Source organism: Amphiprion ocellaris, chromosome 2 (assembly GCF_022539595.1).
Source record: "Amphiprion ocellaris isolate individual 3 ecotype Okinawa chromosome 2, ASM2253959v1, whole genome shotgun sequence".
NCBI classification, from domain to species: domain Eukaryota; kingdom Metazoa; phylum Chordata; class Actinopteri; family Pomacentridae; genus Amphiprion; species Amphiprion ocellaris.
The window spans coordinates 3,305,779-3,327,441 of NC_072767.1; the positions used below are offsets into that span (position 1 = coordinate 3,305,779).

Here is a 21,663-nt window from a genome sequence, read left to right on the forward strand (position 1 = left end):
ACAGCTTATCTCATCTTATCTCTTATTTACCCGTGTTTACCCTGACTATCTCATCTGACACCAGGATTTAACCCAGTTGTGGTGGTGCAATGGTGATGTTTGTGTCTTTCATCTTGCCGTTTGTGTTTTTCTTACTCTCCCGAGGAACGTAGCGGAGTTATGTGATGATCGGCGTACGTTTGTCTGTGTATCTGTCTGTCAGCAACATCACTCAAAAACAGACGGATTTGGATGAAATTTTCAGGGAAGGTCAGAAATGAAACAAGGACCAAATGATTAGATTTTGGCTTCTGTTTTTGCTGTGTTTTGTTTCCATTTTGGCTCAGATTCACTCAGCCAGACACCAGAACAGTCAGCAGCTCTTGTATAATCTTAAATTTGAGGCCTAATATACACTTTAAACTGCAAGTATTTCTTTAAACATGATTGTTCTAATTAGAAAGTTTTGCAGAAACACTTTTGCCATCACCTCAGACATAAACCTCTGTGCATTTGCATGTTTTGGCTGTTTAATCCAGATGTAGATGATCTGTTTTTATGAGATAATCCATTTAATAAGCAGAATATGTTTATTTCCAACATGTTTAGAGTTTGTCTGTCCGTCCGTACATCCATCTGTCCGTCCGTCTGTCTGTCAGCAACATTACTCAATAGCAGACAAATTGATTTGGATGAAATTTTCAGGGAAGGTCAGAAATGACACAAGGACCAAGTGATTAGATTTTGGCAGTGATGCAGCTTATAGTCTGGATCCATGGATTTGTTAAAGATTTCTGTATCATTGCCATATAGCGGCACGGCATCACTGTAACCATGACAACAAGTGAACACTATGTCAGCTGCCTGCTGACGATCACGATTGTGATCCTAATACAAATCCACCGCTGAGGACTTATCAGGACTTATCCATTGGAAATAATACAAGGGATGACTGATTAAATTGTGGGGGTGTTTCTGAGTCCCATCAATTCCTGCCGCCCGCTACATGTTTAGGTCACGCGATTTGGTACATGCATAACACGTTTGTGCTCAGGAAGGTCACTTTGTTTGTGGGTACATCTATATTAAATGGACACATTCTATGTTGCCATGATTTCTGATCATCAATAACTAATAAACAAATGCTGCATTTCTGACAATGACATATGAGGGAATGAACAGCCTTGGCAGAGTGCTGCATTCTCTGAGTGCTTTCTTTGTTTTATAATGTCTACTTTCTTTTGTCTGACTCTTAAAGATTTTGTATAAATAAACCACCATTTCAGGTGGATTTGGGTTTTTCTTCTGTGCGTAAATTCAGATCATAGTAGACCAGAGCAGTTGGACGCAGTGACAGGTGTCCGTGGATGATTCCTGACAATAATCGTGAACGTTGAATGGAGCTGGACGGAGAATAAAGGGCCGCCGTGCTGCGCTCATTGGCCGGCGGAGGCAGGAGGAGGAGCCTCGGCGCTTGGAGCTTCTGCTCGGCTGCTGCTCTGCGCTCTGCTCGCTGCTCTCCGCAGGCTGCGTGGCTCCGCTCTCTAACTTCACTTTGACTCTTGTTTTTACGCGTAAAGACGCACGGTTTTTGGAACACACCGATGGATCAACCGTTTCCCAGCGGCTCAGGACGTGATTCAGGTCTAAACTGGGAGGGCGGATTTCTATAAATTGAACCGAAACTTCAAAAGAAATCGACGGCGGGACAAGTTGTAACCGACATAAAGGAATCCGGTGTGAGGTAAGAATCCGACGCGTAAAAAAAAGCAGCGATCCCGGAGCTGCTCGGTGTTTGTTTCCTTTGGAGAGAAGCTGCTGGGGGCTTGCGGGCTGCTGCTGCTAACTTGGGAGGAAAGTTGAGCTGAAATGCTGACCAGAGTTTCACGTTTACTGCACAAAACGAATTGGATTTCACGCTGCGTCCCTCCACGGAAACCGACCGTCCCCCTGCAGCCGATTTAAATTTATCTGCCGAGGAACAAAAAGAGGCTGTTGATCCAGAAAGTGGCCGTGTGTGTCGGTTTACCTGCTCTGAGGCTGGATCAGAACCAGTCCAGTTGTTTTAAACGGTTTAAAAAGCTGTAAAAGAGCAGTTCAGCTCATTTAGTGCAGCTTGGTTCAACAAAAAGTAGATGCAGCTCCTAAATTGTGACTGAACTGTCATTAATGCATCAAAATGAGTTGTATTTTAAAGAATATAGCTCATTGGATAATTTTAAAAAGGATTTTTCTATATTTTAGGGGAAAAAAATCACATGTAAAGCATGTTTATTAGAGGTTAAACAGGCAAATTCAACCGATTTTCCTGAACATCTGCAACAGTACTATAATATTCTTCATAATCCTGGGCTTTATTTTCATTTTTGATTATTTTCTGGATTACTCAATTAGTTATTTGATCTATAAAATGTCATAAAATGTTTAAGAATGTCGATTGTGTCTTTGTTTTGTCCACAACCCAAAGATAATCAGTGTACGGTCACAGAGGAGGAATAAAACAGAACGTATTTACATTTAGGAAGCTGAAATCAGAGAAGTTTGACTTTTTTCTTTAAATACCGATGAATAAATTATCAAAATACACTGTGGTTACATCCTTTTATCTATAAGAAGCTGGTCTGAGGTGTTGAATCTTACGTTGGTTGACCAAAACAGCTCTAAAACAGACATTTCCAGCAATGTTTTGAGCATGAAGTTAAATATATATTGCTGTATATGATCCTGTATAGTTTCTGACAACAAAAACAAGTTTTTCAGTTTCTTTAAACTACATTTTTGTACTAAACTTCCAGAAAACCTTTGCAGCTTTCCTTTGATTGCTCTATTTTTGCTGTGTTTTCTTTCCATTTTGGCTCAGGTTCATTTAGCCAGACACCAAAACAGTCGGCAGCTCTTGAATAATCTTAAATTTGAGGCCTAATATACACTTTAAACTGCAAATATTTATTTAATCATGATTATTCTAATTAGAAAGTTTTGCAGAAACACTTTTGCCATCACCTCAGACATAAACCTCTGTGCATTTGCATGTTTTGGCTGATTAATCCAGATGTAGATGATCTGTTTTTATGAGATAATCCATTTAATATGTTTATTTCCAACACGTGTAGTGTTTTTTTTACCCCCTGCATCATAATAGGACACATTTCTTCCTAATGTCTTGTTCTTACATAATCGTATTTGCTCAAATTTGATCGCTAAATCCTGCTAATCACATTACACCGTGTCCTCCCACTCAGAGCAGCACTGTAAAGCCTGTCCAAACCCACTGGAGATGATCAAAAGAAAGATTGGGCGGTTATGTAATTCCCTCCTTGAGGAGCCGGTCGGTCGGAGGTGTCACATCTTATGTGGGCTCTAAAGCTTCGCCGTTGGCACCGTGTTGTAGGGAACCAGCTGGCAGGAATCTGTCGGCTCGGAGTGACTCACGGCCCTGAAATGTTTCTATGGGTGGAAGACGTGAAGCAGGACAGCACGCCCAGGTGATGCTTCCTTTACCCGACATCTAATCGCAGAAGCTTGTCCTGAGAGCCGGTTAATGCGGCTCATTCGCTCTCACAGGGTTGATTTCATGGGTTTTGCCGTGTAAATCTCTGCGGCAAAAAGTGTTCACATCCTTATCTGATCTCCTTTCATCTCGCTGAAAGTCTGAAGTCCATTTCCGCTCGCTGATATGAGAGTTTAACTTCTGGGAAGTTGATTCATCAGCTGCTGGCGTGGTTTTTTATTCGGCCATAAATGGGAGGAGTGTTTATGGTCACATCAAAAGGCAGAATATCTGTCGCCGCTGTCCAGCTGTTATGAAAACAGGATTATAAAGGCAGCTCTTTGCTTCTTTGTGCATTTAGTTCAGCTTTACTCTCAACAAAAGCTGATTACAGCGCCTAAAATGTTCCCGATGCATGAAAATGGGTTATATTTCAAAGAATGTAGTTAAACTTTCGAGTTTAAGTATGCAAATTAAACACATTTTGCCCAAACATCTGAAACAGTACTATAATATTCTTCTAATTTTCATTTTTGATCATTTTCTGGATTAGTCAATAAGTTATTTGGTCTATAAAATATCAAAAACAACAAAGAATGTTGATCAGTGTCTTTGTTTTGTTCACTACCCAAAGATATTCAGTTTATTGTCACAGAGAAGGAAAAAAACACTAAATATTCAGACTTAAAAAGCTGAAATCAGAGGATTTTGACTTTTTTTTCTTACAAAATGACTTAAACCAACTAATTTATTATCAAAATACACCGTGGTTACATCATTTTATCTGCAAGAAGCTGGTCTGAGGTGTTGAATCTTATGTTGACTGATACCAAAGACCACAACAGCTCTAAAACAGACATTCCTACAAATGTTCTGAGGAAGGGGGTATATATTCTGTGTATATGTATGACACCGCCATTGTTTCTGACCACACAACAAAAGTATCGCAGTTACTTTAAACTACATTTTTGGGACAAATTTTCAGAAAATCTTTGCAACTTTGCTCTGTTTTCTTTGCATTTTGGCTCATATTCACTCAGCCAGACTCCAAATAATGTCAAATATCAGGCCTAATATACACTATAAACTGCAAATACTTCCTTAATCATTATTATTCTGTTACAAGAAAGCATGAAGTTTTCCAAAGACACACTTTTGCCATCACATCAGATAGTTTTTAATGTTAAGTCCAGATAAAATCAGCTTCAGATAATCTGTTTTTTTATTAGATAATCCATTTATCAGGCAGAATATGTTAATTTCCAACTTGTGTACAGTGATTTTAACCCACTGCACAGCCAGATGCCAAAACAGTCAGCAGCTGTAATACACGCTCTTGTTCTTCTCTGCTTCGTCTACATCCATGACAATCCATCTGCAGAGTTTACATTGCAGTTTGCACAATACTTGTACATTTACACCTTATTTTCATATTTATGCTTTTTCTTTCTCTACTCTAGCTGTTGTGTCGTGTGAAATTCGCCCCTGGGGAGATGAATAAAGGTCTATCTTATCTCATCCTGTTCTTCCAGGTCGAAGTCAAGATGTCCGTCAGCAACCACGAAAACAGAAAGTCTCGCTCCAGTTCCGGCTCCATGAACATCCAGCTCTTCCACAAGACGTCGCACGCTGACAGCCTGCTGACGCAACTCAACCTGCTGCGCAAACGCAAAGTCTTCACGGATGTCGTGCTGAAGGCCGGCAACCGCTCCTTCCCGTGCCACCGCGCCGTCCTGGCCTCCTGCAGCCGCTACTTCGAGGCCATGTTCAGCAGCGGCCTCAGGGAGAGCCGGGACGCCGACGTCAACTTCCACGACTCGCTCCACCCCGAGGTGCTGGAGCTGCTGCTGGACTACGCCTACTCGGCCAGAGTCATCATCAACGAGGAGAACGCCGAGTCGCTGCTGGAGGCCGGAGACATGCTCCAGTTCCACGACATCAGGGACGCGGCAGCAGAGTTTCTGGAAAAGAACCTGCACCAGTCGAACTGCCTGGGCATGATGCTGCTGTCGGACGCCCACCAGTGCCAGAGACTGTACGAGCTGTCGTGGAGGATGTGCCTCGCCAACTTCGCCACTCTCTTCAGGACGGAGGACTTCCTCAGCCTGCCCAGAGACAAAGTCCAGGAGCTGATCCTGAGCGAGGAGCTGGAGGTGGAGGACGAGAGCCTGGTGTACGAGGCCGTCATCGACTGGGTGAAGGCCGACATGGAGCGGCGGCATGGCGAGCTGCCCGAGCTGCTGCGCTGCGTCCGGCTGGCGCTGCTGCCCGAGTCCTACCTGCTGAAGAACGTCGCCTCCGAGGAGCTTGTGATGTGCCACAAAGTGGGTCGGGAGATCGTGGAGGATGCCGTGCGGTGCAAGATGAGGATCCTGCAGAACGACGGGATCGTCACGGGGTTCTGTGCTCGGCCCAGAAAGGTCAGCCAGGCCCTGCTGCTGCTGGGAGGACAGACGTTCATGTGCGATAAAGTCTACATGATCGACAACAAGACCAAGGAGATCACCCCAAAAACAGACATCCCCAGTCCCAGGAAGGAGTGCAGCGCCTGTGCTATCGGCTGCAAGGTATGTCTGAGCAGTTAGTACATCCAAATACTCATTTCATTTCAGTCATTTTTCTAATTATTGATAAATTGCTGACCGATTGTTGATAGGTTAAATGTGGCCAGATGCAGCCTCCTCTCTCTGTCGTCACTCTGTGGTCTCAGAAATGTCAACGGCAAAAACTGAACAAGAAGCACAGACTGTTGCCACAAACCAGGAAGTTAGCTTCTCTCACAGTGGCTAAGGCTAAGCTAACTGCTAGCAGCTAAGTCTGGAAAGTCATCTATAAAACAATCAACAACAACAACAAAAAATATGAAAAAACAAAGTCTGGAATACATTAATTAAGAGTGCTTCAAGATCTGGACATTAGTGGGAAATAAAACTGCTATAAAACAGTGAAACAGGAAGAAGATATAGAAGAAACTGATTAATCTCAGTTGATCCCACATAAACAGAGCAGGCTTAATATTTGACCAATTCTGTTGCAGTCACCCTCAATCTATATCGATTCCAAATATCGGTTATTGGCCTTTGTTGATCACTAATAATTGGCATCGGTATTGGCCCCCTCCTACTCTGTGCAACATAAATTTGTTCTACATTGTGAAAAATCAATAGAATATGTGCAATGGTGGTATTTTTTATATCAGTATTTTGTACTCAAGGACGAATCTGTGCAATACTAATGTACCCAATCATATAGAGGAATTTGTGCAATATTGAATTTCTACGCATGGAAGAGTCTAGATAATAACAATAACAATTTTTTTTTTTTTTTTTTTAACTAAAGTTGCTGTTTTGTTTTGGGGTTTTTCTTTTTTTTTTTTTTTTTTTTTGCTTTTTCCCTTTGCTCCTGTAAAATTGCAAATTTCCCCGCTGTTGGATCATTTGAGGCTTATCTTCTCTGATGTCTATTTCAACACGTGCACTTTCTTATATGTTTTGAAAATGTTTTCTCATTATGATTTGTGTCCTCGTGTCGCAGGTTTATGTCACCGGAGGGCGTGGCTCTGAGAACGGCGCCTCCAAAGACGTTTGGGTCTACGACACGCTACACGACGAGTGGTCCAAAGCGGCGCCCATGCTGGTGGCCCGGTTCGGTCACGGTTCTGCAGAGCTCGACCACATGCTGTACGTCGTTGGTGGACACACTTCGCTCGCCGGTTCCTTCCCCGCCTCTCCGTCCGTGTCGCTCAAACAGGTGGAACAGTACGACCCTCAGACCAACAAATGGACACTGGTGGCGCCGCTCCGGGAAGGCGTGAGCAACGCTGCCGTCGTCGGTGCCAAAAACAAACTGTTTGCCTTCGGGGGAACCAGCGTGAACAGAGACAAATACCCCAAAGTGCAGTGCTTCGACCCCTGCCAGAACCGGTGGTCGGTGCCGGCTGCGTGTCCTCAGCTGTGGCGCTACACGGCGGCGGCAGTCGTTGGAAACCACGTGGTCGTCATCGGAGGCGATACAGAATTCTCAGCCAGCTCAGCGTACCGGTTCAACAGCGAGACGTACCAGTGGTCCAAGTTTGGAGACGTGACGGCCAAACGGATCAGCTGTCACGCGGTGGCTTCAGGAAACAGACTGTACGTGGTCGGAGGCTACTTCGGGGCTCAGCGGTGCAAAACTCTGGACTGCTACGACCCGTCTTCGGACTCCTGGGACAGCGTGACCAGCGTGCCCTACTCACTCATTCCCACTGCCTTCGTCAGCACTTGGAAGTACCTCTCAGCGTAGAGACTCTGCGGGTTCTCGGTGAGTAATTGCAGCTTCCTTAAACTGACACAAACAAACAAGATGTCAGTTATGTGTGCTATTCATAGAGCGCTCTCCGTACTGTCAGATAATTCACGGGAGCTCGCTTTAAAGAAGCACAACTATCTGAAACTAGATCGGAACATGCTGTTACTCAACCGTCAGGCCCAGGTGGAGGCCTCGGTGAACCGGTGGAAGCCAGTTTGAGGTGTTTTCAGGGTTGCCAGTGGCTACAGCGGTTACACATTATCTAGCTGCAGTGACGGCCGAGTGTTGGATAAACACAGAGTCCTGGTTTAGAGAGAGAGCAGCAGGAATGTCAGCGGCGCTCATAATTACAGAGAGAGCTCCATCTGAAGACCTCTGCCGGTGACAGCAGCGAGGTGGAAAGGCAGCGATCAGGTCTGAGCTTGTAGAGCCACAAAAAGAGCTTCTCTGCAGCTAACCGACGGACTGATGTGAGTCAGAACCTTAAAGCAAATGTAGGTTATAAAAGGTGAGGTGACACATTTAGTGCACGTCAGATAAGATCAGGAACCAACGTTTTATCAGCTCAACCTTCAGCATGATTGAAAAAAAGCTAAATTTCCCCCAAAATCCAATGTACACTTTAGTCTTTTTTACTTTTTTCTCATCTCTTCTGCATTATTCAGTGGTTTACATGATAAAAAGAATGAAAATGAAACTTACTTCAGTGCCAGAGTTTTTAATCTTACCAGGAATTTGGGGTGGCGACCAGGAAGGATCCACCTTGAGGGTATGAAAATATGATTGATTGAGATGTAACATACCAAACCCAGTCTGCCTGCAGGACAGACAGCTTCCTGTCAGACAAGAGGAGATAAGGAGGCTAGTAGCTGAAATGAGAAGCGGAAATGCATTGATATTTTGAGCCATGCAGGTTGTTTTTACATGTGTCCCGTGGTGGTTGGGCTAGTTTTAGATTCCATGACGCGACGCCCGTCCTGTGATCTGATGTTGGTGCCGATGCAATCAATGGTGAAGAGCGGTAGTCGCTGGATTTATTAGACTGCTGTATCACTTTATTGTTGGCTTTGTGGTTTTTATCTTTATTGCAGTAATGAAACTTTAAAGAAAAATCAAGACGGAGTTTTATTACAGTGAGCTTTCACAAGGGACCGGTTGGTTTATTAATAGAATTTGATGATACAGACTCGGTGGTTTACTGTAGTTTGTTTGCATTAAAGCCATTGACTGTATATAAAGATAGATGACATCAGCCATAGGTTTGTTGCTTAGTATGGTAGCTCCAGCTGTCTCCATCTCTGGTGTCTAACTCCCAGCTAATCCAAAAATTGGAGGTGAAGCCAGTGGCCAACTTGTCATACTCCTAATTAAGCATGACTTAAAGCCTCAATACAATTTCAACAAGTGAGTTACATAAAAATTCATCTCCTGTACAGTTGTCTTGAATAGGAAAAGTAGCTACAGAGAGACCAAAAACAGTTTTTGTACCAGGCTGTAAACATGTTTATTTCTGCTGTTAAGTTGCACATTTTAACATAGAGGTCGATGGGGATTGAGTTGCTTTTGGAGCCTCAAGTGGATGTTTGAGGAACTGCAGTTTTTGGTCACACTAGCTTCAACTTTCAGCTTTGGTAGTTGCAACTTGCTTAAAGCTAACGTTTGTTGTAGAAGAAAATAATTGGTCGAATATAAAGCAATTCTTTGCTTATGCAGCATTTACACTTCAACTTAATGCTAAAAACGCAGCAATGTTTTTAATTGTTGCATGTTATTGCAGCCAAATTCACATATTTTTCTGTTTCTGCTGTCAAATAAAAGGACAAGTATGAAATAGTGACTAAAATGCATCTCATTAGGACTAAATGTTAACCAGCAGTCACTTTCAAACGGCTAAATCCGGAGTTTTATTGCAGCAAGATCGTCTAAGAAACTCGTCCAACACAGAAGTTAAAGACAGCAGCTGGAAAACTTTTAGAAAAACATAGCTGAGCTGTATTTTCATAAAATTTAAAGCCACCACTGGAGCAGAAGAACAGTTGCTTTAGCTGCTCTGTGCTGCAAAACATCCTCAGTGTCCATATCTGCAATTTGTTTAATCTTCTGACTTAAATATTGCTCCCTCTTTTTAATTTATTTGTCATGTTGTAGTTTCACATTTAATAACAAAAAGGTTGTCAAGGTAAAATGAGCATAAATGAAGGAATAATCATTTAGATTGACCTGTTAATTGGTAAAGTGGTCAATAAAATAATTGATGGAGTAACAGCTGGTGGTGACACCCTATGAGACTACAGCCTGTTAGCTTAGCTTAGCACAAAGACTAGAAACAGAGGAGGGGTGCACCTCGTTTCAGTGTTGTTTTGGACAGAAGTGTCACTGAAATGAATCCACCAGACATGCAGTTTCCAGTCATTATGCTAAGCTAACTGTTCCCTCAGTCCAGCTTCATATTTGCAGATCTCATCATGTAGCAAGACAGCAAAAATACGCGCAACATGTCCAAGTCTGTTTAAACTAGACTAGACCGACATAGCTTTTGTTTTCCATAACTGCAGCCAGAAATCATCATAAATACATCTTACAGATATGCCGTGCTCTCTTATGTACTGAGGGAATATCTGGCTAGTAAACAGCCGGAGGGAAAACATGATGATAGGATGGAAACATCTGTGGTTTGCTTCCATTTCTGTGCCTCTGGACGGTAGAATTCCATCATTATTATTGATGCCGTGCACATTGAACGACGGATTCAGATGCAGTCTGGGCAAATTTGCTCCTCTGAGCTGCAGAACAGCAGCTCTTTTAGAGGAAAGTGACTCCTTTTAACGCAGCCAAGGAGTTGGAAAGCGAAGCCGAGTGGAAGAAAGTGAGGAGTGGAGGGCTTTGTGTGACTTGTGTCTACAGTAAACAGCTGGAGACGATGGAGCTGGGGGCTCCGGCATTATGAGGCTGGCGGTGTGGGCTGCCGTATCCATGGCAGCGAGGCCTGTTTCTGTTGCCAGGACGGAGACAGACGGGCTGACTGTGAAAGATCAAGGCGCCGCATCTCCATGAAGACTCTCAGTTACGATAGCCGCCGTCCCGCTGCCTTTATGTCCAATTACAGAAGAGATGGAAAAAGCTCTGATTTCCAGCTTGTTAAGCAGACTTCCTGCCCCGACGCCGGTCCACTCGCTTTCTCTGGAGAGGCAAACATGTAGGAAGTGATACAGCGCACACACAGACACACAGACACACACACACACACAGAGAGGTGGAGATAAAGTGGAAAGCTAGTAGCAGAAGCAAAGCTATATTTTGCAGCTCTTGGCAGCCGAGACTAACGCCTCCCTAAAAATACACCGAGGCTCCGGAGGCTGTCAACTTACAGCTGGGGTTAGAGAGAAAAATACTTGTGTGTGTGCACATGTATGTGTGTGTTTTCCATTCCCTTCCCTTTGGTGTTGTTGGTGCTGAAAACCACCAGTCAGCTGTTCAAGTATTCACTAGTAGTATTGTGAGTTTTTACGGTTGTCGTAAAACCAATCGCTTTCCACTCGTACTGCTTTTACACACATACGCACACACACACACACACACACACACACACCCAGCCCTTTAAAAAGCCAGCCGTCCTCGCTCTAATTTGGGAGGAATGAAGGTGTTGCCTGGCGTTCCCATTAGTAAAGATTTAGTCAAAGTCGCTTGGTGTTTTTCCCCATTTTGTCCCCATACAGTTGTTTTTTGGGATCACCGTCCTCTCTGCTCTTTCTGTCGCCGCCTGCTGTTGCATTTCCACCAGATGTGACTAACCGCAGACTCGTCTGGCTGAGCCAGAACCCGCTGTTGATGGAAAAGCATTTGTAGATGTTAACCCTCCTGTTGTCCTCATTTATGGACACCAAAAAATATTGTTTCCTCGTCTGATCAAAATCCCAAAATTCAGCAAAAAATTCCCCAAATTTCTGAAAATTTGCAAAACCTTCAGGAAGAAAATTCCAATAATTCCTTAAAAGTTTCCCTTAAAAGTTTTAAAAACTCCCCCAAATTTGACAAGAAAATTCTTGTAAATATTTTCAAAAAACGAGTAAAAATCTTCCCAAAAAATCCTAAAAATATCTAAAGTGATTCCATATATATCAGTAAAACTTCTAATATTTTCTTTAAGAACATTCACATAAACATCAACCAAAATCTAGCGAAATTCACTCGATTTTGGTTGATTTTTTTTTTGTGAATGTTTTTAAGAAACATTAGCATTTCTTTTTTTCCACCAAAAAATGTTCAAAGATTTCCCAAAAATTTTGAAAATGTGGACATCAGAAGTTTCACTGTGAAAATCTATGTTTTTTTCCATATTTACAAAATTTAAAATGGGTCCGTTTTGACCCACAAGACAACACGAGGGTTAAATATTTGTTCTGGTCCAGGCAACAGTAAAGATCTGGGGTGTGTGTGTGTGTGTGTGTGCGTGTGCGTGTGCGTGTGCATGTGTGGCGTTCGGCTCGGTGTGTGTTTTGGAGATGGTAAGCAGAGCAGCATCAGGGTAGAAACTGTTGGTACGCTCAGACACGATGTAACCGGAGATCCCCGCAAAAAGTCTGCGTCTCCCCTTGAAACCAACGAACCACAACAACCTCCCCTCCGTTCTCCACTTTAACGTCTCCGACCGAAGCTCCTGTGAGGCGGCTCTGTGTGATTGGCTCCACCTGGAGGGGTCAGGGGCCACGGTGGGACTCCTCGGCGGGCCCTCTGCGTCCCCAGACAGCTGCTGTAAAATGAAAAAGGTCACGGTGGGATCAGGGAGGAGGAGTGCGGAGGCCCCAGTCACTCAGTACTAATGTTTTATTAATGCCTCGCTGTGAGGGCCACCAGGAACACAAGCTGAAAGGGGCTTTTATTGGGGCATCTGTGTACAACTACGCCCCCCCTCCCTCGGCTCAGACCCATACATAGACGGTTAGCGTTAGCACGTGCACGCACACTTCGTCTCCGGTCCCTTGAGTAATCAATCTGCCACATTACAGCCCTCAGCTCACATTTGCATAAACCTAATAGAGTTTTTATTGGGCCTTCCTGCGTGCTGAGAGCGACAAAAAGGAAAAGGGAAGACGATGCCTAAAATGGCTGAATAATCACCCAGACTAATTTGATTACAGCCTAAAAAAGAGACGAGCTGTCATACAGTTCCAGGGGCCTCTTCAGAGAGCCAGCTGGGGCCGGACGGAGCATCCACGCCTGGTAATTAATCCGAATTACGTAATATTTGCCAAAGCAGTAGTGAAGTGGTGCTTATTCAGTCATAGGTGCTCTTTGTTCCTGAAGGATTCATCAAGACGCGCCTCATTATACTTTTAGAGCTGCACCGAGACGCCAGCGGCTCTGAGCTCATCCCCGACTCCTTTATGTGCCTGAAAACAATGCAGACTCATGTAAATGAAGTGACTGTGATTCATACGCTGGTCAATACAGTGGAATTCTAGGTGGTCATTAGCAAACATGGCGCAGGCCTTGTTGCACACAGGGGATGGATAAAGAAAGAGGACTCGCCTTTGGTTTGGGTCGTTGTGGCTAATTGGGCTCCGAGAAGACGCAGATGTGATCCAAGGTGCAGAAAAACCGAAGCTCCTTTCAGACCTGGACTCCTTTCTGTTAATCCGACGGGAACGAACATGTCGACTTCACGACCCCCTGCAGTTTTCTGTAAAAGTTGCTACGACAAACTTACAAGGTCGAACCAAAAGACGTTTAAAACTCAACACAATTCTGAACTGCACCCAGCCACAGGAAGGGAAGGACCAGTGGGAGAACTCTGAGTTGCTGGAAACGATTTTGGGGAACATTTCAGCGCCAATATCGGTCCAAAGACCTCACAGAGAGAACAAAAGACACAGTTTGCTGCCAAAATCACAACGCGTCTTTCTTACTGACTTTGGTTTACATTTCACATCCAATACAAACTAAAATGTCCATGAAAATAAAGCTTTACTGCAAAGTAGCTTAGATTAATGATACCTTCAATAGATGGATTTTTTTTCCACAAGTTGTAAGCAGGAACTGAAGTTTAGTTTGTTGCTTCCGGTTGTTTGTCGGACTTTTTCCTCTGAATTTATTAAACACCTGCAGCATCAGACAGCATCAGGATCAAATAAAGCCTCTCCAAAGCAAGAAACCTGCTCGCTTTAAGCCAGAACAACATCTATAACTTCATTAATTAGCTGTAATTATAAATTATCCCATCAGACAGGTGAACTGCTACATGGAGTCACAGTTTAGCTTGTTGCTTCCAGATGTTTGTACAACTTTTTCCTCTGAATTTATTAAATATCTGTAGCATCAAACAGCAGCAAGATCTAGATATTTTCTCAAACTTCATTAATTCTTTGAATTTCTAAATGATCCCTATCACTTGCACTGTCTTGTAAATAAAAAACTCATTCAGCAGCGATTTTAAATATTTCATGTCTGAAAAGGGCTTAAAATAAGATTAATGATGAGATGCACGTGTTTAATAAATGTGTTGTGAACTTAAGGTGTGTTAAATTACACAATATGTAATTGTAAAACCACAGAAAAGCTTGTTTCTTCTTGTGTAACTTGAGTGGAGTTGAGCCTCAGAGTGGCAGATCTAATCTCTTCATCCAGCCTCCTCCCATCTGTTTGCTCTGCTGGACGCTCCAGCTCCTGCAGTGAACCTCTCACACAGGGCACCTGGCTAATTCCTGGGTTACAGCTCGGAGGTGAAGGTGAATTTACTTCTTTTGCACAGTCATTTGCATTTTACCACAAACTCTGAATGCAAATCAGGACTACTGAGTCCGCACTGGTAGCTGGAGTGTGGGTGAAAGGTGCAGCAATGCAGCTCAGCGTTGCATGTAAGTGACCTTGACATGACAGGTAATAATAACGAAGGACTGAGAGCACATTCCTGGTGACAGCGGCTCCCTTGTTGTGGCTGACGGAGCTGAAGTTTGGTCATGTGAGACAGGGGAGGTGCTGTGTGATGGATGCAGTGGTGGTGACAGGACACAGCCTCTGTGGGTCGGATCTCTGCGGAATAGACTTTCACAACATAGTCTGACTTTTTGTCCCCTACTGGAGAAGTCAGATGCTGTTTTTCTTTAATACTTGGTGCACTTCAGGTCCTACTTTTGGCAGGACGGGTTTAAAGCTTTGTGTGAAAGCCTGCTCTCTCTGCAGAAATATAGCTGCAAGAGTGATTTAAGGCCATAGATTGAGCAGCACATTGAAGTTTGAGAGGCTCTTCATCATCTGAGAGAGATTAGAGCAGCAGAACTGTCGGTGCTGGCAGTGACCCGTGGACACGTCCACACAGGGCGAGAATGCAATGGAAACTTACCGTCAGGCCTGCAGTCACGTGTGACGCAGCGACTGTTGCTTCTCTCGGCTTTTGTTAGGAAACACTTTGCTGCAGAGCCTTAAGCTGAAAAAAGCTAAAAGGCATTTAGGTGACAAATTAGGACGATTGTAAAAGCAACAATGAGACTTCAGTCCGCTGACAGGATCACAAAAAAACGCAACAGAGAGGCTTGATTCTGAGCAGAAAAGTGATCTGGCAAGCAGCACCAATCTGCCAATCAACACTCAGGCTCTGATCCAAATCACATACTTCGTCTTTCAGCAGCTGCACTTACAAAGTCTGCACTGTTTCACGCAGCGAACAAACAACCAGGACGGGCTACTCCGCCGTAATAATGCCAGTTAAACTCTGACCGTCGCAACCTGCGGTGTGAAACGAGCCGTCATGCGTCTGCGCTTGTTTATGCAAAAGACACCTTGAGATCTGTGACATAACTGTGCAAAGGGTTGTGAGTCAGAATGGGAAGGAAACCATGCTGCAAAAACTGCAAAATGCGATTGGCTGCAGAAGAACATCTTGGTGTTTTTGACACCCTCTGGGAAAGTATAGATATTTAAATGCACTCTCAGTGACAGATGCTCAAATTCTGCAAGATACCAGCATCTCGACCAGCCCCAAGTGTTCCCTTTCCAGATAAAAACTTGAGCCCATCTTCAAACTTTCTGGCTGTTGACAGTAACTTGATCGTCACAGAGCGTGATGCTGAACATACGTCACTCCCAGGTCACCCACGGCTTAGCATGTAACTCACACTAGAGTTAACTTTAGGCGAAAGGCTTGTTTTACTAGTAACTGAAATAAACACCAACCAGAAATTCTTCAGTTTTGCTCCACAGCATGTTTGTTTTTCTAATGGGTGTGAAAGTTCAAGTCATTACAGCTGCGCACTTCATCAGGTTTTTAAGAGTTTATTTAACTTTATTCAGTAGACACAAGAGTTTGTTGACCTGCAGGCTCCACCTGTTCACAGAAAAATGAGCAGAAAGAAACGCAAAAAAGACAATGTTGACCAACAACAAATACTCGACTAATTTATTTGGCCATTTAAATCATCACCAGAGGTCTGCAAAGTCAATCTCTGAATGCCGTCCAAAGCAAATAAATTCAACTCCTTTGCCAGAGTTATACCAAATGAGAAAGATTACAGCTTTTTTCAGCATTTTTAAAATGTCTTTTTAATCTTGATCCACATGCACTTCCCTGCAGAACCATTCTAAAAGGATTAATGTTTTCCAAATAGTTATTCAGTTCATCTGGTCTATATTCATGTTGCAATACATGTTGCAGAAAAACAAAAGACCAAAATGTCGGTTTTATCCAGTATTGTGCAGCCCAAATTCACATGTTTCCATTAATGTCAGACATGTAATTTGTTGAAATTATTAGGCTTTTGACTAATACTACAGCAAGTGTTTCAGCTATCTTTCACAAAAAACACTTGAAAGAAACTTAAAATATTCTTCAAATAAATTCAACTACCCCTTGAAACTTGGGCAGCACATAAAGCTCTCTGAAAACTAAAAGAAAACCCTGTGATCTGCAGACTAAACCTGACTCCTTTTGTCAGTGTTACAACATCTTAGAATGGTTACAAACAGCGTTTTTCAGTATTTTTAACATTATTTTTTAATTTTGATCCACATGCACTTCCCTACAGGAACATCCTAAAATGATTAATGGTTTCCAAATAGCTGTTCCAGTCATCTGCTGCACATTCTTGGACTTTTTCATACTGCAACATATGTTGCAGAAAAACAAACACCAAAATGTCAGTTTTATCCAGTATTGTGCAGCACAAATCCACATATATTTCCGTTTTTATGGGAAATCAATAGACTGTTGACCATTACGACAACAAGTGTTCCAGCTTTCGTTCACAAAACTTAAAATTTCCTTCAGATAACTTCAGTCGCCCTTTAGAACCAAGATTTCACCTAAACCTTTCTGAAAATTGAAAGAACACCCTCAATCTGCAGCATTTGTTCTGGAACTGTTGCTCTGAGGTGGATTTTCTAACCTTTGAACAGAAGCTGGCGGCTGGTTTGTTGTTTCTAGTCTTTGTGCAGCCTGTAGGTTCCTATTTAACACAGAATTATGTTAATCTTATCATTTCAGGCAGCCAATGGACCAATTTCCCAAAATGTCAACAGCTATTGTATTTCTTAAAGTGGGTATTAAAGAAGCTGATACGCTTTGAGGCTGAAACCCGGTTAAAAGGATAAACAACCCAAACCGGAGGCTTTTCTAAAATAGTTTTGTGCAAATATACTGCAAATAACAATCAACAGTCATTCTTAAAAGTACAAAAAAGTATTTTCCAACTGTTGTTTTTTTTAATCTTAAACCTGTTTTTAGCCTCTTGCTGCCTCCCTGCTGTTGAGTCTTACTGTTACGCTTCAGGCAAAGTCTTCACAACAGTAACAGATGCGTTTGGATCAGCGAAGGCTTCAGCAGAATCAGTCGGCTTTGTCAGCCATGGAGATGAGAGCTCATTAGGTTATCCAAACAAACCCCAGCAGAGCCTGGAAGTTAACTCTTCTCCCGCTGGAGCTCAGCGGAGTTATCAGGAAAAATATGCAAATTAAATGTAAATATTATGTCCAGCTGCCGTCCCCTTCAAACCATATCCAGTGGAACATTCCTTTGTAACAGCAGGAGAGGAAAAATAGAGTTATCTGAAGCTGCAGCCAGAGATGAGAGATTCCAAAGAATTCATCACCGTGTTTGATGTAAAAAAAAATGGTGCTTGCAGATGCAGGAATTTGAAAATTAAACTATAAGAAGGCTTCATGTGGTGTGAATTATATCCGGATAAAGAGGATGAGCAGATGGTTTTGGAATATGTGTTTTATCTGAGTCCAGAGAAGCTTATTTTCGCAGCGGGGTTCTCTCTGCCGCCACCTTCAGATGTTTTTTATTACCTAGCAACAAAAAATGACTCAAGCAGCTTAATTCCACATGCCAGGAGGACTTCGGTTAAATAATTCCCTGTTCTGAGGCGTTATTAATGCTGTGTGGGGGAAAGCCCGATAGAATCGTGATAAGCTGACGTGCAGCCTGGAGAAGCGAGGTCTTCTTTGAGAGCATCCAGAGGGCTGAACTACGAAGCTAGTTTGACACATTCAGGCTTTCTTTGTGTAAATCTGCTCGACAAAAACTGAAGCTCAAGTCAGAGTTGACAGGTATCATGAAGGTGGTTCTCAACTTTCTTTGTTAGCTCAGATTTTCTGCTTTCTGCTACGAAATGAAACCGTCGTGTGCAGCTGCTTCAGTCAACACAATGTGAAGGAATATAAAAATTTTTGACGGTAAAAGTGTTGCTGCTGGAAATGATGCAAGATGGGAATGCTGGTAGAAATCTTAAACACGTGTTAATATATTATGATGTGAAGCATGGTGGTGGCAGCATCATGATGTGAAGCATGGTGGTGGCAGCATCATAATGTGAAGCATGGTGGTGGCAGCGTCATGACGTGAAGCATGGTGGTGGCATCATCATCATGATGTGAGGGTGTTTCTCAGCAGCTGCTTATTTCTAACTCACAGCTGCACATTAAAGCAGTTAAACTTCATATATTTAAACTAAACATAAAATCATATTTATTCCATTTCTGCATCACCAACTGAATACATGCTGGGTTACCACGGCAACGTGATGCATACAGTATGCGATGCTGTAACTAAACGTCTTCATTCAGTGGTTTTAGTAACATACAGGTCAACAGGTTTGCAGATAAAACATGTTCCCTCTTCAGGAAACAATTTGTTTAACCCTCCTGTTGTCCTGTGGGTCAAATTAACCCGTTTTAAAGTTTGAAAATGTGGAAAAAATATATATATTTTCACAGTGAAACTTCTGATGTCCACATTTTCAACAATTTGGGAAATCTTTGAACATATTTTGATGAGAAAAAATAAATGTTAAAAATGTCCTTAAAGAAAATATTAGAAGTTTCACTGACATGTATGTAATCACTTTAGATATTTTTAAGATTTTTTTTTTTTTAAAGATTTTTACCAAATTTTTGAAAATATTTACAAGAATTTTCTTGCCAAATTTGGGGGATTTTTTTAACAATAAAACTTTTCAGAAATTATTGGAATTTTCTTCCTGGAGGTTTAACAAATTTTCAGAAATGTGGGGCTTTTTTTTTGCTGAATTTTTGGATTTTTTCAGACAAGGAAACAATATTTTTTGGTGCCCATAAATGAAGACAACAAGAGGGTTAAAGGGAGGCACTTCTTCCAGCCGATTTAAATCCGAAACCCTCCACAGCATCAGTTACCATGGTGATCTAGCAGCCACCTTCATGATACTGAAAACTCTGACTTTAGGCTCAACACACCTTTCTAACACACTGATGTGTGTTCGTATTTTAGCCCTCAGGTCTTGTGCTTTTACAGAGTCCTTGTACAGAGTCCTAGATCAGATCTACACAGGATCTGAGCATTAATCTTTTTTGTTTTTTTCCCCAGATGAGTGTCTGGAATGCAGGGTGTTCCCTTCGCTGGCTCGGAGGAGGAAGAAGAAGCGGATGAGGACGAGGTCGGGGTTTGAGTTTCCCCCCTCCTGCTCACGTTTTAGCTGCAGAGTGGTGGAAACAGCCCAGAGACTGGAGGTCCACGGCCTCTTCTCCACCCGATCCGTTTAATCCCTGTGTGACTTTCTCATGCAACCCCTTGGACTGGTTGCCATACGGACAGGCGTGAGGCACCTCTGCACAAAAACTCACCGCCTCCGGGGGCTAAATGCGCTACTGTGACTGCACCGTCGTCTCAGCAGCTGAAGCCCTCTGTTGTGGTTTGTCTCCCCTCCTGACTGGGCGTTCACTCAGGTGTAATTTATTTGGACTGCTGATGGACTGAATTGGACCTCTGCTGTGCCGGCTGCGTGGAGAAGACGTTCGGATGAAGTGTATGATTTCGTGCTCAGACACAATCTTCCTGTCTGTATTTTTAGACGTTGGATTTGGGCTTCCCTCAATTTTGGTGAGCTAAATTTGTATCTTCCTCCTCGACTTAAAGTACAAGCTGAAGAAACGAATGAAGGCTGAAGGAGATACTTTTCTGTTTTGAACTTTGTTGTTTTTTTTTTTGTGTGTGTGTCTCAGGGTTATGTACATTTTTGCCTGTATTCGTTCAAAGAAGGGTTACATCTTTGTCTTCTATGTGTTTTTTTTTGTGTGAATGTAATATTTTTGTTTTACAAAACTCTTTTGTTTTTAGAAGCTTTTAGTTAAATCGTTTTGCCAACTGAAAAAATATGATGATGCTTCACAGCAGAGGTCATATTTAAAACTTAAATATTGCCAAAACCCGAATAACTAACCGTAGTGTTACTACAGATTTAAATAACTAAAGCTAAGTGTGTCCTGCGTAGTTATCTTTGTAGCTGTAATATGTTTTTTCATTTTATTTTTTGAATATCTTTAATAATGTGTGTATAGTTTGTATATTTGCTCTGTAATTAATTTGTAGAAGCCTTTGATTTGCACAATTTGTACAAAGAAATGTCTCAACTGTCTTAATTTTGTATCTTTGTCTTAACCCAGCTTGGGTAGTGTGAATAATCAAAGCCTTTTTGTAGCAAACTATCAAGTCGCTTCTCTTTCAACGCTCTAAATCTGGTCTCAAAGCAAACAATCGGATGTCCTGATTCATTCTTACTGATACGCAATCTGTTACTTCTTGTTCTGCGGCTCATAACTGGTCAATAAACGTCAACTTCTTGAGAAAAATGGTTGTTTGTTCTCTGTTTCCCAGGAAAGGAGTGGAACTCAGCAGCTGTCATTAAACAGCCATATAATCAAACAGGTACATGCTTCACATAGTTTCCAAACGCATGTTAGGAGTGGTTTTGGTATTTACCCGAAGCAAACGTCTCCTTCCTGCTGTCTGTTGACTCTGAAGATTCACTGAGATGAGTAGTTTATATTCTCTCTTGTAATGTATCAGGAGGTTTACAGAGCTGAAAAAGTTCTCAATCTTTTCCCCTTTTTACTGCTTTTAAACATGGAATCATGCTCAATTTAATTTGGATTTTAAGACAAGAATTTATAAAATTGTCTCAAAGTAAAAACAGATTTCTACAATGTCAAAACAATACAAGTGACTGCATAAGTTAATCACCTAATTTCACACAGATGCAGTCTGTTGGTGCTATAAGTCCCACAGTTAGTGAAATAAAGATCATCTGAGGTCAGTGAAGGTGTCTCACTGATTGTAGTATAAAGACTCCTGGATCTGGAAGGTCCAGTCACTGCTGGATAGAACTACACCATGAAGACCAAAGAACTCCAAGAAACTCTGAGAAAAGGTTGTTGAAAAGTATAAATCAATCAATGATACAAGAAGATTTTGAAGTCAGTGAATATCTCTTGATCCATTTAAATCCATCATTAAGAAATGGAAGGAAGATGGAACACGAATAAATCTGACTAGAGCAGGACATCCTCAAGACCTGAGAGAATGAGCAAGAAAGAGACTAGAGCGAGAGAGGCCACCAAGACACCTATGACTCCTCTGAAGGAGTTACTAGAAAGAGACT

At 42.3% G+C, this 21,663-nt stretch overlaps 1 protein-coding gene across 1 annotated transcript; it reads left to right on the plus strand.

Annotated features, from left to right (window-relative positions):
- Positions 1-1,472: 1,472 nt before the first annotated feature.
- enc3 (ectodermal-neural cortex 3) lies at positions 1,473-20,854 on the plus strand. The gene is made up of 4 exons (XM_035944197.2): positions 1,473-1,723; positions 5,002-6,036; positions 7,004-7,768; positions 19,593-20,854. Exons 2-3 carry the CDS (start codon positions 5,014-5,016, stop codon positions 7,748-7,750), a joined length of 1,770 nt encoding a protein of 589 aa, XP_035800090.2. The 5' UTR covers positions 1,473-1,723; positions 5,002-5,013; the 3' UTR covers positions 7,751-7,768; positions 19,593-20,854.
- Positions 20,855-21,663: the final 809 nt, after the last annotated feature.